Raw genomic sequence first — 16,891 nt, forward strand, 5'->3', positions numbered from 1 at the left:
TGCGTTTTTAAAAAGCCGTTCCACCTTAACCAGTGCACACATCTCTATCGCCCGGCCTTCCACATCTGCCCAATGAATCAGGAACGGATGCGATGTATCCTTTTTCAGCGGAGTGGCTGGCCAATGGGAGTTGGATTGTCGAGCAAACACTAAGCCCTGAGCCCCCATTCATCAGTGCTGAACAGGCCCGCAGAGCAGAAGAGAGCGCACCGCTGTCTGCAACATAACGACGCTTTTGCACAAGAGCGCAGATTTCCCGCAACAATAACTAACAGCCAGAACTCAAATACAATTCTCAGCAGATACGCGAGGAGGAGCAACTTTTGGATATAAGATCGCGCGTGTTTATTTATTTATTTTTTCCTCTCAGCCTTCTTCATCAGAGCTCCGCCGTGGATTTACTTTATCTTGGGACAGATGCACGCGTAACACACGCTGAACATTTCAGTACGACTTAACCGAAAAAAATAAATAAAAAGGGAATAACGCAAAGGGATACATTCGCACTTGGATTAACAGACTGAATGTTATGCATTAGACCTCATAATCTACAGCTGGACATTGCCCCTTCCGTTTGGATGGAGTTTTGGTAGATTATTTGGTTGATGGATTCGACGCTATGGATGCTTGCATATAGGTATGCATTTTCTTAGTGATTTTACGCTTATTTTGCGCATTTTGCTTTGGTTTTAGGGCATTTGTTGCCCGATAGTAGGGCACGTAGCTACCTAGAAAGCGCCGCTGCAGCAATAAAGTCCAAATGTTTTGCTGTGCGCAAAGACTTTTCGTCTTATTTTCCATGTGTTCGCCATGAAATAAAGAATCCGCTGTGGGTTGAACTGATCGCGACTACTTGGTGAAGTTGATGGATTTCCACGCCAGTGTTGTCCCGAGGCTGTGCTGTAACAAACACCCCTCCCCCATGGCGGTTGTTTTCATTCATAAGTTTTGCCCGTCTATTCGGACGCGTCCTGTAATGTCTCTTGATCTCCGGCTCTGGTTTTTATAAGATCCTGTTTTTATTACTGCAAACAACGCCTTCTCATGTGAGCGCGTTCTGTGCATATGATCCTATTTAAAGTGCGCCATTTGACGGATAGACTATTAAATGTATAGATAAATATTTTTAATGTAGTTGAAACGTGAGTTTGTTTATGTGCAAAGCCGCAAAATCGATCTTTCTGCTTTGATTGTAGTAGTTTTTATTTTTATTTAATCGTTAATAGCTTTAAGGAGCCCTTCACGGGACACCTAGGCTTTATGTTTTTGTAAACTGTAAGTTTCGGCCTCCTGCAGGTCGGCTGTGCTTAATAACATCCCCAAAGACTCAAGTTCAAATTCCTAATCGTATTCCTATAAATACAAATATATATATATATATATATATATGTGTGTGTGTGTGTGTGTGTGTGTGTGTGTGTGTGTGTGTGTGTGTGTTCATATTGACTTCAAAAATTGGGGGCTTCTCGGAACTGAAATAAGGTTTTAATCTGACGATTTTCGAGCGTTTTTTAACTGCCGTCTATATTTTGTCGGAACTTGATCTGACCTTAGTTTTTTAGCTCTACTTTTGTCCCCGTTTCCCTGAAATCCTTTTTGATGTAGTAATAGAATACTAAGTGAGGCAGCTCATTTAGTTCCCTTGGATAGTGTCCTCGTTTCGTCGCCGCGGTGCATTTAAATGTTAACTAGTCATACAAATGTAAATGAGCAGGGGAAGTATTTGTAGGGCCTGCTGAAGTTTAGATGTGTGCCTGTTGGGGAGGAAGGTACAAAAAGTCTTGTTAATAGTCAACTTTTTCCCGGGTTGCCTCACTTAACGGGATCAAAAGTGACATATTGTCATGTTGACAAGGTGAAAACAGTTGGTCTGGATTAACTATAAAGACACCTCCAAATATTAAACTAGCCTGCACAGATTACTTATTTGTCATTAATTTATAATCACTGTTCAGCATCTTATGTTATAGCTGTGCAATAACTGCTATGGTATGGGTCAAGAATGATTGTAATGATATATTAGTATCAGATTTTTATTAGTATTATTTCTGAATCCAAAAACACTTGGGGTTGTGTTAACCCCTCTTCCATCAGGAGTGTGTTTTTCCTAGAACAAGGATTTTTATTTTTCGCTTGACTGTTTCTGATCATATCTCCTGCCTCTTCCTTGTCCCCCCCCCCCTGCCAGGTTTTCCGATGCATGTCCACGGTGAATGTCGGAAGTGGTGATTCCCCCAGATGGAGCTCCAAAGTCAACATGGCCCTGGCGGTTCATTAGTGGTGATCCAGCAGCCTTCCCTAGAGAGTCGGCAGAGGTCGGATTACGAGCGGGAGTTCCAGCATGCCGGCATTTTCTCTCTGGAACAAATCAAGGCCATCCGCTCTAGCAACGAGTACACTGAGGGACCCTCAGTGGTTCGGAGGCCCCCTGCACCCCGGATGGTCTCCAGACCCCATGAAAAGCAGGAGAGGACTCACGAGGTCATCCTCGTCAATGTGAACAACAATTATGAGCACCGGTCATCAGGTCACCACCATCATGCTGGGGGCAGTGTGTTGGTTGGGGGACAGCAGTATGGTGGGCCTCGGGCACCAGGGCTCAGCCGCTCTACTAGCACAGGAAGCGCCGCCAGCTCAGGGAGCAACAGCAGTGCCTCCTCTGAGCAGGGACTCTTGGCACGCTCACCCCCCACCAGACCTGGCATTAGCTTACAGCATCACCACCGAGTGGATCGGCCTGTTCGGACTCAGCCGAAGCCCAAGGCCCTTTTACAGCCCCAGCAGGGACCTCAATTTTACCAGCCTCCACTAGAGGCTCCACTCAAGCCCCAGGGCAAAGGGAAATCAGACTTTTCTGGCTCTGGCAACGAGGTGGTGGCTGCTGCTGGGCACCAGTTCATCTGCGAGCGCTGTGGGAAGTGCAAGTGCACCGACTGCACAGCACCCAGGAGCCTGCCTTCATGTCTGGCGTGTAACGGCCAGTGCCTCTGCTCTGCTGAGAGTGCACTGGAGCACGGCACATGTATGTGCCTTGTTAAGGGCATCTTCTACCACTGCTCCAATGACGATGAGGGGGATTCATGTGCTGACCACCCCTGTTCACTGTCACGTTCCCACTGCTGCTCTCGCTTCCTGTGCATGGGATTAATGTCGGTACTCTTCCCCTGTCTGCTATGCTACCCACCTGTCAAGGGGTGTCTGAAGGCATGCCAGGGTTGCTATGACCGGGTTAAGAGACCTGGCTGTCGCTGCAAGAACTCCAACACTGTGTATTGTAAACTGGAGAGCTGGGCCCCACAGACCCAGGAAAAGCCTTCCTGATCGCTTCCCAAGGTCTCAGTGATTGCCTGTGCACAGGAGACTCTAGAAACGGATCTTATGATGACAATGATAATGATAGTCACAAATTAATGTTTATCAGACATTCTGAGCACCTCCCACCCACCTCCCCTCCTCGCTGCAGAACCCTAAGGAGCTAAGCAAAGGAGTAACGAAAACCACTCGATTATTTTTAGTTTTATTTTCTCTGGATCAGGACCATGTTTTTACAGACCAGTGTTTGCCTTAACTGTTTCTATGTCTATCCTCAGCTCCTCATTAACACTATTTTTTATATATATATGAAAAGTTTTTCTTCCGTTTTAGGTAGGCACTCTCCTCCGGGTCTGTGTGCCCGGTGGGATTTGCCTCTCACCAAATCTGTGAAGGACGATCTACTATAGGGCAATTATGTAGCTGTTACCTGGTATTCATAGCAAGCAGGTATGTTTGAGTTTATTGGTTGCTACCACACTAAAACCGTGGTTTCTATGCTCATTTTGCATTAACGAAAGCACATCCATCTCATAGTATTCTCCACTTGGATATGTTTCTCTCCTTCCACCCATCTGAACCTTTCATACACATTCTGTGGCATATTCTCCGATGTTTTTTGTTTTCCTTTTATCTTGTGTAAATTGTATGTTCAAAAATCCATAAGAGGAATTCTGGCTATTTTTTAAAAGAAAAAAATGTCTGTTAAACATTTTTTTTGTTAAAAAAATATTTATTATGTGAAGCTCTATTATTTTATGATATTTATTGCAAGAGACAGTCTTAAATTTACTCATGTCTGAATATAACAAAATATCAAATACTTACTGAAAAATTAAAGGGTGGCACAAAAGAAAACTATGTTAACTTTAACGCAGAAAATATATTAATTAATGAAAAAATAGCACTGTCTGGTGTCTTGATTGCCCTGCTGAGAAGCAGTAACTAAATCTGATGGATGGCCGCTGGCTGATTTTTAAGGGAATGTGGGTCTGTTTCTTAAGTTGGGAGTTCAGTGGTGAACAGCAAATCACTGTTCCATGTGTGTATGCATGTGTGTGTGTGTGTGTGTGTGTGTTCACGCTGGGTGTGGAATTCCTGTTTTTTTTCTTTAAAGCTACAAGTAGAAACAGCTTGTAGCTCAAAATGTGACTGTTTACATTCTTGGAGGGCTTCTTTGCTGCGATTCTCCTCGGTAACCTTGAAAGCTAAACAATACAGGTCATTGACATGATTAGCCCCGAAGCTGCTAGCATCAACAGAGTCTCCACGTTTTCAGAGTGAGTTATGCTCACAGGAAGTAGCTCTCCCTCTAAACCCCCCTCTCGTCTCACCCGCCAACAAGTCACCACAAACTATGTACTGTAGTTTATTCCCTGGGCTTTAACGCAGCCAGATCGGGATGTTCCCAAACTCCCAAATGGTCTCCGCGCTGCAAACCCAAGAGTGTGTGCCATCAGATATGAGAGCGGTCATTACGAGTAGCCGGGGCCACCTGTTCAAAGATAATAAACCGGGGCTATCAATGCTGGGCTTTTATGGCATGGTTCCTGCACTAAAGGCAATGACAGGGGCCAATCCAGCCCCCACTGTGACCCGCAGTCCCCCATTTGGCCAGCTCTTTTTGTCAGTGAATTTATCACGTGGGAAGTCCACTGAACCCCTCCACCCCCACCACTGACACCCGCGCACTTCTCCACCTCCGGGCCCCCAAGAGATGAGATCATCACTTTGAGAGTTGGTTGGTCAGCCACAAATACCAGCAGCTGGGGAAACACAAAAGGTGAACAGGAAATTCTCTTGGACAAAGGAAAAAATATACAGCAGTTTAAATTTGGAGAGCTGCAGCGCTGGCGACAAAACAACACAACCGTGTCTATTATCAGCTACAAGTGATCGCAGTGGCCTTGGTTGCTGTTTGCAGCAGGCCTCGGATCTTTGGATTATTTAAAACGTCTTCAGCTAAAGTAAACTAGAACCCACTGTTAAAGCTCTGGCACTTTTAAGGAATAATTATTTAAGCGCTTTAAAGACAAGAAAAGTAATAGTAAACTCACTAGCATACAGTCTTATTTTAATCATAAGTTTACATGAAAAAACAAAACACAAAACATCCCTTCAAGTTGGTGGTGAGTACTCACCGGGCTTTTCTTGGTGGAATGTACCTTTTGTTGCTCTGAGTAGTTAGGATTAGCGATTTGTCAATTTCCTGTTACCTTTCACAGCTGCAATTTGAGCCCTGTTTGCTCCTGGCCCTTAGATGATAGCATACAATAGGAGGCCTCTTTTTTTTTTCAGGTTTCATTATCGTTCCTCACTATGGATGAGGGGGATGGAAAAGATCTACACTGTATTCAGAAGGCGGTGAACAGGAAGACAGTGTTTACTTGATATTTTCCAGCCTAAGCCAAATAAGGCAACAGATCCTACTCCCACCATTTTCAGAACTTGGCTCTGTTAAGTCCGCAACACGTCTCTTAAATCTCTGATCTAATCAGCTGAGGTGTCTAAAATAACATTCAAGGCCCATGAATGGCTTCTTTCACTTTTCAGTCATCCTGCCACGTGAACTGCTCCGTAACTGCGTCACATTTTACTCGTCACACGACTAGCACTCCATCGAGAAAAAAAAGATATGAATTCTGAGTCAGTATTAAGTAATTCAATGGCAAAAATGGTAACAACCACCACCCCTCCTTCTCCTCCCCTTCTTTGCACTTGTTTTAGAGTAAATTTAGCTGCTCCACACACCCACGTAATGCTATTTGGAGTTGTCAGGCTTGGCGGGTCCCAAGCTGCAGCTTTGGGTTTTTTTGGGGGCCATACAAGTGCAAACATGCATGACTACCAAGTGAGTCACGATGGAAGCTCCAACCCACACATCCTACTGGGACAGTCCTTTTCTTAGCCGGGGCACTGCTGCCGGCATGGTCACAGTGGAGCAGGATATACTCTATAAACAGTCATCCTCCTCCACAGCATTCATCACCAAAAGGCTTGCTTCAGCTTTCCTCTGCCTGCTCATCTGGTTTTCATTATTTCCCCTCATGGCATATAAATAGAAATTAGCAATCAAGGGAAATATGGGGGTGGTGGATGTTGGAGGGGAAGGCAGGTTTTTTGGACTTCAGCATGACGACCAAAGTTTATGGAAGTTATCTCCTCAGATATTTGGTTTTTGTTGACCTCAGAGTCCTGGATCGACATGTGAGAGGGTTGAAGTGTTTAGAAACTGCTCCAACATCCACACTCAGCCGCCGCAGGATTAAAATGACAAAAGAACGATATTAGGTATCCATAAAAGATTTCAGTGCAGGTCCCGATAAAGTCAGAATTACTAGAGTTTACTGTATCCAAACACGGGGAAAATACAGTATATTGTTGCAGTCAGATGAAAACCTTTCCAAAATATAAACATTTTAGTGCGCAGCAATGTTTTTGCTTTGACTGCCATGTAGTGCTGACGTGATAAAAAAAAAAAAAAGATTTGGAAGAAGTAATTTCTCACACAAAAACTTGTGGTTCTTTAATTTAACCTAAAATTCCCCAAGCTGAAGATGTGAACCTTTCAGCCAACAGATAGATATTAAAAAGCCAGAAAAAGAGACTTCTACTTAAAAAAAACAAAACTGCAGTTACCCTGCTTGACCTCTATGTCCAGAAAGATTAGACAATACGACATTTTCTCATTTACCCTTTTGTTGCGCTTTGTCATTTATTTTCCAAATGACACATCCACCTGGGAGATTTGAAATTCACAAAGCAACGAGAGTAAATAGGCTTTTGTTTGATTGTGGCTACTACTTTAAAAATACACGTTAACATTTTAAAATGGGACCACTTTGTCCAAACAAATAGTCTCCTAAACAGTTTCCTGTTTTGAGCAGCACACTTAAATGTTAATTCCCTGTTTCAAATTAAATCATAAGTCACAGTGACAACTGTATTAAATTCTGGGAAAGTTAAACCAAAATAATCCAATTAGCAAGAAAGACTCTTTTGTATTGTGTGGCACTACGTAAAACTACATTTAGATGCTGTTTCCTGTTGGTCAGATGACCAGTGCAGCACCTATTTAGTAGGCTCTTCCCTCATTGGGAGCTATAAAGGGCCTGTAGGTACAACCCAGTGTTTTATCAGGTGTTGGACTATTGAAGACGGATGTGTTTCATTGGGGTTTGAGCCCTTTTAAGCACTTGCTTCTGGGTATACACACACCCACAGTAACTTAATGTAACCCCCACCCCTTTAACTTAGTACGTGTCCGTGCAGCATCACAAGCCATCTGATGCCTCATTCTTAACCGAGCCTCCTTCCTGTCTCTTGTCTTTGTCTACTATTTTATGGACAAAGACCAGCTGGAGACAGTGATGTCTATCATGAAGGAGGAGGCTGATGGATCAATACAGTGTAATGCGCTTGGCAATCTTTCGGTGAGCTCCTTTTGAAATTAATGGTTGGCATAATTTTTGCTACAGACTTGCTCTTGATCAATGGTTCCTATTGACTCATCAGTATTCCAAGTGTTTGCAAAGTTAGCGCAAAAGCCTGTCTATTGGGGCCAGTTCTCACAGGCCCCAATAGACTCACTTGTGATTTTGTATTCCGCTCACTAATTAAATCAGCAGGGTGTTTGTCTCGCTGTTGCTCTTATTGGAGACTGTTGTTAGAAACAGCAGTTGTCAACAGTCATTAGATCTGATCCCCAAATGTGCTCACAGCGATTCAAGAGATAATCAAAAGACTGTAGTTTATAGCCAGGGATATGTGAAAATGACAGCAACAGACAAGAATGATGAAGATCAGAACCTGCCTTACATAAAAATCACCTCCACAAATAAAAGATCACACCCTTGTTTCTCTTTTTACAGCCCCAGGGGACAATCTTGTGTGTTGCATTCCAGGCCCCCTACAAGCACGTTTGTTCTGTTTTTCCCTTTTGATAGCTCAAAAGAAGGCCAACAAAAAGCATCACACATGAACATCAAGTACATAGTTTGAAAGATAAATAGATTTGTGTGTATTTTTCTGCAAGGAAGAAGAGGAAGCTTGCTCTTTCTTTATCCCCCCTTCCCTCCCCCCTTCTTTCGCTCCCTTTTTTTCAAGATTAGACTGCATCCAGACAGATGGTTCCCGTCTGCTGGCTTTTTTCAATTCACTTCCTCTCGTCACAGACAGCCTCTCTTCCCCCCTCTGTCCCCCCCTCCTCAACGGCTCCTCTGTTATGTGGCTGGAAATAATCTTTTATTGCCCAGTTGTTCGGAAGTGACCTTCTGCCCTTGATTAGATAGGGCCAAGTCCTATCACACGATTGTATTTGAGCTGGCGGGACAACCCCCACACCCCACACACACACCATTCATCCCCTCCCACAGCCCCATCCTTTACCCAACCCCCCATGCCTCTCATACTGCCAGGACCTTGGTGATCCTGTATGAGGGCACAACAATGGGGGGCTTTAGTCCCGTCCGGCTCTACTCGGCTGGGGGGGGCAATAGGGTGGGGGTCATGAGGGACTTTCATTTTTTTTTTCATCAGTCAACCAGTCACTGAGTGGAAGTTGCAGCCCCCTTGTCCCTCCCCCCTAAAGCTTCCATTCCATCAGCAATACGATGGTTAACCTCCCAGTTGCCGGATGTTCACCCTTTGACCCTTAAAAAGCCTCTTCCTTCTTCCTTTCCCAATGACCCCCCCTCCCACCCTTATGAACCACTCCAGAGATAGGCTTTAATCTCCTACACTATCAGTGGACCTTTGAGGCTGCTGTGTGGTCGACCAACAGGTGGGCTTGCTGAGATGTTTTGATCTTTGTGGAACTTGGGATCAGGCAGGTTTTGATCCCGTTTCTTAGAAATATCCAGTTCTAGTCTGAAGGAGATGAAAATCTACTAAAGCAAGCAGTAATCAGTGGTTTACACTCTGACACAGCAAATAAAAGTGAATGTTAAAACACAGGGATTAACAGACAGCCTCTTCCTCCTAGGACTGTCCAGCTCCCCCTGCGCTCAAGTTCAAGAAGGATAGGTAATGAGCAAAGACTGTTCTCTCATATTTGCTTTACATCTGCAACAACATCCACTAATAGTATTATAAATATTTGATGCAGACACAACATTTTGATGTTTGAAACGATTGTTTGAGCAGGTCTTAGGGAAATTTAGGAAATAAACAGGTTCTGATGGGTTTACACTCATAGAGCCCTGAGTGGTTTACAGTAAGTTATATTTTGTCAGGCTGTTTCCTTTGCTTAAATTTTTTTTTTTGATATTTCAGTGACATTATTTAAAAGTGTGGAAACCTTATCAAACACTACAAATCCCTCCCACCCCTCAACCCCCTGAGTACAATTTAGGTAGTTTCCCAATATGAGACACAACATGTACCCACAACGCTGGCTCTTTTTCCACTGTGGTTGTGCTCTTCAATTGTTTAACCTCACAAAGTAGTTTAATTCGTTTCAACACAAGCCTAAACCACTTGGTTATTATGTTTTTTAAAGGAACAAATCTGAGAAAAAAATCAACTTGTGTTTTTTTTGTAAACTCCTTTTCTAATTTTAGTGGCAGTTTTATAGTCATGCCACAACTTCAGGTAAAAAGCAGCCCTTTTCTCTCTCTCTCTGCTGGCTTGTTTGTTTCTTGTGCTCTTGAGCTGTAAACCCATAACAAAAACCTCGGTGTCCAGTTTCATTTTGTGAACCAAAGCCAGGCTGTGAATAGAAGAAGAATAGACAGGAAGACAACTCTGATTACCTCTATAAAGGAGCTGACCTCACGTTCCTCTCTCTTCTACCCTGTCCTCCCTGTCTCTTGCAAAAAATACTTTACAACTGAACCATTTATCTCAAAGCTGAAATTCTAAGGTGTACAATATGTGCAGAAAACTTGATATTGAACTAAAATGACTCAAATCCCTCCCCTTGTTTTTATGAACAGCATATTCAAACCCTTAAAAAGTGATATGTGACAGACAGTAGTGCTGCATCTAACCTTTCTAGAGGTGCAATCACAGCAGAACAGATTCCCACACCACTGTTTAAATCAATAGTTGCTCGTCAAAATAGATGATAGAAGATTTGCATTAAGTTCCTTTGAAATACTTCAAATAATTGCATTACTGACTGTTTACAGTCAGCCTATTACAGTGATCGAATCAAGCCCAATGGAAAGATTGAGGGCATCTGTTTGGCAGGGGTCCTGCACTCCTCCCTCATCTGCCTCCAGGGTCTCCAAACCCCAAATCCAGAGTGGGGGTTGGGGGTCTTAACAGGAAGCTGACGAACCCTCCCCTCCTTGAAGGGGTGGGGGAAAAGGGCCTCTAGATCAAAGAGGAATCACACAGAAATGGCTTATCTGTTGTTGATTTTAAGCTTAGGATAAAGCACTGGGTTCTAGAAATGTGTCAAGGATTTACAGAGCTGGACCACTGAAGCTCCCACTTTCATCAAGGCAATTTCTTTTTCCAGATCTCTGCGAATGTGGGGGGTGTTCATGCAGAGTGGTGAGGGTTGCTTTCAAGCAACAAATAAGTGCAGGTGAGAAAAAAAAAGGGTCAACAAACATGGCAAAAGCACAAAGTTTCCACACTGATAACCAAAATTTTGTTTTATCTGATTCTATCTTACAGGTTTGCATTCTTGTATGTATTAAAAAACCAGTAGACATCAATAATTTCAACTCCCATTCTGTCCAGTCTTTAACATTTCAATTTCAAACCCAGCAAGAGGTGTGATTCTATCTCCATGTGTTTCAATGGCACTATTATGCCAAAGGGGAAATTGGACCTGCAGGCCAGCCACTTTCTCTGCTGTAGATCTTATTAAGTATGTCTCTCCATAATACAACCCAGCTTGACTCTCCGAGACCACACCCCTTTAGAGAAGCAGACCTGTCATGAAGCGCCTTGAGGCGACTTATGTTGTGATTTGGCGCTATATAAATAAAATTGAATTGAATTGAAACTGTCAGTCACAATCCTTGCAAGGCTCTGAAATGGTTAACTATTGCATGATTGGCACCTAGCAGAACATATACAGGCTCTGTGGGAATATACAGAAATGCTGTTGTACCACCAGGAGAAATTCTTTTCCACCTCGCTGCCCAGCCAGATTGTTGTATGTGCAAGTGTTAAGTTGCAGATGGGCGAAGTTGGCTATTTTCTACACAAAGCAGTTTCAGTGTAGCAAAGCAAGACGGGATGTTGACCATTATATATTCAGAACCACAGTATGCAGATATGCAGTACTGCACACCATCCTGTGGAACAGATAAAACGCCTCAGTGGGTTCCAAACTCTCTTATTGGACCCAAATTTCCAAAGTAATTTTCCTTGCAACTTAAAATTGTTGTTGTAGACTACTGTGCAGGCCGGTCTGGTCGTTCCAGGTTTTAGGGGAGTAAATCAGCAGCAGATAATATGTTTCAGTTGGCTGTCCTGGCAGCACAGGGCCTCGGGAATGTTTGGCCCGATAAAAAAAAAAAGGCAGTTTTAACATTTCATACTAAACTTTTCTTTCCAGAGTATTTTAGGACTCATGCTAATTTCCCTATTTGCCATATGTCATGTTGTGGCCTGCACTATCAGCTAGAAAAGCACAGCATATTTTTGGAAGACTGTGTTATGCAGATGTGTTGTGGTATCTTTCTTTTATCATAGATGTATGAAAACTGATTTCTGGTTTCTAACATTTACAGTTCATGGATCAAAAACAAAACAGACAAAGACACCTAGCAAAACCATTCTCAAAGGTAATAACATTGCTTTTTTCTAACCAAGACAGACTTTAGCCAAATTTGGCACTACTTGATAAGCTATCAGATCGCAGGATTCACGTACAAACTGTAATGATATGGAAGCAGATGGCTGAAAATGTAACCAAAGCCAAGTGCCAGAAATTGAATTTCCTTGAATGGACCTAGCTACTGTGATGCTAACTGTGAATTTTGGACTCCTCATTATGAAGCCTCAACATCAAGCATCATATTTATTTTCTGGGGCCATAAGTGAAGAAACAAGTTATTAGCTAACATTAGCAAAGTTGGATGGTAAGCTGCAAGTGTGCATGTACAATGCACAGAGCAAGGCATCAGCTAGTTAGTGCTAAGTGTAAGACTACTAAAGTACTAGAATTTCATTCACCAATGGAAGTTGCATCCATGTTAAAATGCTCAGTCTAGCAGTGGAAATAACATGTTTACATCCTGTTACCAGAAATTATTTTGGTTTCTATAGATATCATCAGTTGTACTGAGGCTTTAGGCTATCGTTATTAGGGAGCAGGTCACTTTGTGTGCTGCAAAAGTTGCTAGCTACCTTCCGGGCATCACCTCTGAGGCTAATTAATGCCACTGAACTGGACTTATTAACAATATTTTTGGTGTAGCAGTTTTAATACACAAGTCTGACAAATTTTATGGATTGTTGTATGATCGACTGTCCAAGAAGACCGTGCATCAGCAGCTAATTACACAGGTAGCAGCTTCTGTGTGATGCACTCATACATTCTAAAGATGACCTTGAAATATTGTCACTGCTGACTCCAAAAAAACGTGAAAATTGTACTCAACAAACCAGTGATTGGTGTCACAAGGATTGAGTTCCACAAATGTCTTTAAAATCTTGGATTTATAATAATCCTAAGCCCTACTTATACTTTTTGTTCCCTTGGGAATCAGTGAAAAGCAGATGGAAAGCTTGTTCCGCAGGGGCCTATAGTGCTCTTTCTTCTTCATCTGCATCTGTTCCAGGGTCCTGCTCAGGAGATGGCCAACTGTGGAGGCTGTGTGAGAAGTTGAAAGGAAACTTCAGTTGCCCTGCGAATCTCGCATCATCACTCAGGATGAATCAAAAGAAGAACACTTTGGTCAAATAAAGGGAAAGCGAGAGAGGAAGAGAGTGAACGAAAAAGTGAAACCAGCTGTCTGGAAGTGCCTCATCATTACGACAGCACAACGCTCACAACCACATTCAAGTTTAGGCACAATCAAATGCTCAATTAGCTTTTACAGGAATATCAGAGATGTTCAGCCAAGGTTGATTTTTGAGGGGAGTCAGGGGCCTGAGTCAGACAGCTCGCTTGTATTTGTGTCTTTAAAATATATATATAGGTATATGAGGTGTAGCTAGTGTAGACAACAAAGGCTCCCTCTAATTCTTTCCCTTCCCGAGGGGGTCGAGAAAATACTGCGCCCACATCAAGCCTCCAGACGTACCCCCACCGTGCTATACAGGTGCAACTTTAAACGAAATCACACTAAAGGAAGGCTGGATGCCTGCAGTAAAAAAAAAAAAAAAATGCTTCTATGTCTCCTCTTTATGTTTTTTCCCCTCACTTTTCTCTTTATGGGATCACTTTTATGTCAAGGAAATATTTTTGTTGCATCTGATGCCAGGTTAATATGAGTCTGACATATGCATTCCCGGACAGTAGTTAATTTGAGTTGACATGCAACAGATATTAAGGAATGCAAAAGTCAGATTCGTATTAACCTGGCATCAGATGCAATAAAATGCTTTCCATAACCTTAAGACAAAGGATAAATATTATAAAGGAATATAAAGAAATAACTCTGAAATGATAGCTGACAATAAAAAAATGCTGGTTTGCAGTTATTTTGTTATTTTTAGTTATTTTATATAACTCTTGGACACTGAGCTGTATTGCTGTAGGAAAATTGAAAATCAGAAAAAAAGATGCAGAAAGAACATTTTATTTCCCCAAAATATTGTGCAGGACTGAACTTGACCCACAAGTAGACATTCAAGAGCTGAACACTAAACAGAGACACAAAAAACGGTCTTCTACAAGTGCTCTTCATCACGCTTTCCTCAGATCTGTGGACGTGCTGGTTGATGATGTCAGTCATGCTGCTCTAAGTTATTCTTTGGACTTTATGACTCCGTCTGCAATCCACGATCCAAGCTGCAGATAACAAAGTTGTTATGTTGCCATTAAAGTGGCAAGTAAATTTTCCTGACTAGATGAAATTGAGCTCGAATGCTAAAGGTTTCTGCTTTTCTCTGACTCTGTATCAGACATGTCGACCTGGTATTGACCCAAATAGGTCTATAAACCAGATAAGTTATCTTGCATCCTCAGGAAGTACACCTTACCAAAGCTATAAGACTTTACAGGTCCTAAAAGTGAGTAACATTGCAGAAGTCATGAAAGCCAATTTTGCCTTGACACCTGTGATTATAAATATCAATATTATGCTGACAGAATGATTTACTTCTGTTAGTGTTTTTCCAGAAGATATTAGGAGTAAGTTCAGATGAATGTATCTTAAAAGACCCCCACGATTTTTTCTGGTTTGGTACTTTTGCAGTTTGTAATCCTTAATCAACAACAGGAATACAGAGTAAAATTAAAATGTAAAGAATATAATAAAACATAACTTGTTTTTGGAGCTATGATCACATGTTAAATTCAGAATTTGTTTGTTTTTTCTCAAGGATCATGATTTATATATAAGTACTTATTTCATGTTAGTTTAACTTATTTAGCAGTTCACTATTTTCCAGACGGGAAGCACAGTTGACAACTGGACTTGGATGTTAATGAGACCGGCTAATCAATGGTCAGCTAATTATTCAAACAAAGGTCACGCTCCCTGCAGAGGAAGTGCACCGCTATCATCAATCTGGTCTGAAGGGCTTGCATGAGAAAGGAGCTAGAGGTCGTGGGCGGGGTTAAAATTTACTGCACTGTAGGTGTCAAACAGTGCATTCAGCCTACTATCTGCATGTCAATAGAGCCTGCTTGTTGACATGTTATGTTCCACTTCCACATAAGCCTCTTGTAGTGTTTTGGTAATGTATCATTCCTTCTTTTCCCCCATTTTGACTTCCCTTCCTCTGTTTTGATCAACTTTACAGTCTGATTCAGGAGAAAGAAAGGGAGGGAGGTCTGCTGGTATAGGACTGGGTGACTGGAACGGTGGCGTGAAGAAGGAGGAAGACAAGGGGGGCAAGACACATTGAGTTTGCCCAGTCAGGCAGAACGATCGACAGGAAGCCAGGCAGGAAGGAAGATGAGTCTCTACCCATGAAATGCCATTGTTTATGTGATGTGACTTGAAGCAGCCAAAAGTGACTGATGGTGGGCTCCTCTGCTGCTCTGGCCCACTTCGTAGTGGCTCTAAACACTCAGCCTGCAGATGGAAAATACAAAAAAGGAGTTTCATGTTTTTATTTTTTCAAATGCTGCAAAAAGTCTTTTATTTTCCCCTTGGTAAACCTACCCCACTGAGTTGACCCAACAGAATGTAGAAGTACTTCTGATTGCACAGGTGAATGTGTATGTACAGTTTGGCCTCACAGTGCGTTGCATGAGAATAATGAGAATTGTGTGTGTCCTATAAAGAAATAATGAAGAAAAAAAATCCTGTAAAAGCCAGTAAGACTAAAATATGAAATCTCAAATTCAAAGCATATGCCTTCTGAAATGTTTTAAACTTTGGAACTAAATTTTGCAGCATTGCTTGACCCACTAATGACCCCAGCTGTTTTACTAAGTAGGCCATTGGCAGCATGAAGACCACCACTACAAGTCCAGTTATTATTATAATTTTTTAAACCAGGATTTGAATGAAATCGTTTTCTTTCATTTGAGAAATATGAAAAGTCAAACCTATCATCTAAAAAGGTTCAAACTTTTCTTGTTTTGGTTAATATTTTGTATTCATATGCATTACTTGAACTTCTCTACTCCCTGATCAATTCGTCCAAAACACAGCACAGTCAGGCCCTTTGCACCTTTTACCAAATCGAATAGCTTCTTCTTCAAAAAGTGACGCTCCATTGGTTTACATAGATCAAAAACAGCATCGTGTGTATTTGAAAACAGGAAGCACAAACATTTTATTCTACAATCAGTTTCTAAAGTGACTGAAAGACCACTTGTTTCCTGTGGAGATTAGTGATGAAGGACATTAACCTGAAATTGCTTCACAAGGTTATTTCACTGGGAGTAGTGGTTTTTATCTATCAACAGCCAACCTCATTGGGATTCTTGGTTTTCCCAGTGATGTCTTTAAGCCTGTAACAGTTTCACCTGTTGATGATTTCAAAATGGAAAAGAAATTGACTCCAGATAGTTAATCTTTCCAGTTATTTCCAGCTTTCAAGATCTCAGAGACAGCTTGAAGAATGACTGCACCTGCGATACTGCAAGACGTTTAAGAAAGTTGCACTCAGTCGTGTACAACAACAAACAAACCAATACAAACTTTTGTTACTGTTTAACAGAAGACATGCAAATATTGTATGATTACAGGGGTGAGGAAGTTCACCTAGGCCTTCACCTGGACTGTGACAAGAGGATGAACTCTCCTGGTTTCCATCTGCTCACCAATCCACCTTGGGAATGTTCTTTTGGCTCCATCAGCGCTTGGCCTCATCCTGCCTGACTGAAGATCAGCCAGATAATGTTATCTCCTGACCAATCAGATGCCTGGATCCCTACCTCATCCCACAGGTAGGCTTTCCAACAGATGAGCCTGTAGAAAGAGCACTGCTTTTATTAAGAGCCAACCAATAGGAGAGTCGAGATGTGATCCAGCATTAAAACCGGGCCAAC

General features: G+C 42.1%; 1 protein-coding gene across 1 annotated transcript; it reads left to right on the plus strand.

Annotated features, from left to right (window-relative positions):
- The first annotated feature begins 43 nt into the window (after positions 1-43).
- spry1 (sprouty homolog 1, antagonist of FGF signaling (Drosophila)) lies at positions 44-4,214 on the plus strand. The gene is made up of 2 exons (XM_005726556.1): positions 44-637; positions 2,189-4,214. The coding sequence occupies exon 2, from the start codon at positions 2,239-2,241 to the stop codon at positions 3,319-3,321; it is 1,083 nt and encodes a 360-aa protein (XP_005726613.1). The 5' UTR covers positions 44-637; positions 2,189-2,238; the 3' UTR covers positions 3,322-4,214.
- The last annotated feature ends 12,677 nt before the right edge of the window (positions 4,215-16,891 follow it).

The sequence above is a fragment of the Pundamilia nyererei genome, unplaced genomic scaffold, assembly GCF_000239375.1.
Source record: "Pundamilia nyererei isolate P.nyererei 1_Seehausen unplaced genomic scaffold, PunNye1.0 scaffold00020, whole genome shotgun sequence".
NCBI classification, from domain to species: Eukaryota; Metazoa; Chordata; class Actinopteri; order Cichliformes; family Cichlidae; genus Pundamilia; species Pundamilia nyererei.

Excerpts from the sequence above, each read along its gene's own strand:
- spry1 (XM_005726556.1), top strand. The coding sequence starts at position 2,239 with ATGGAGCTCCAAAGTCAACATGGCCCTGGCGGTTCATTAGTGGTGATC.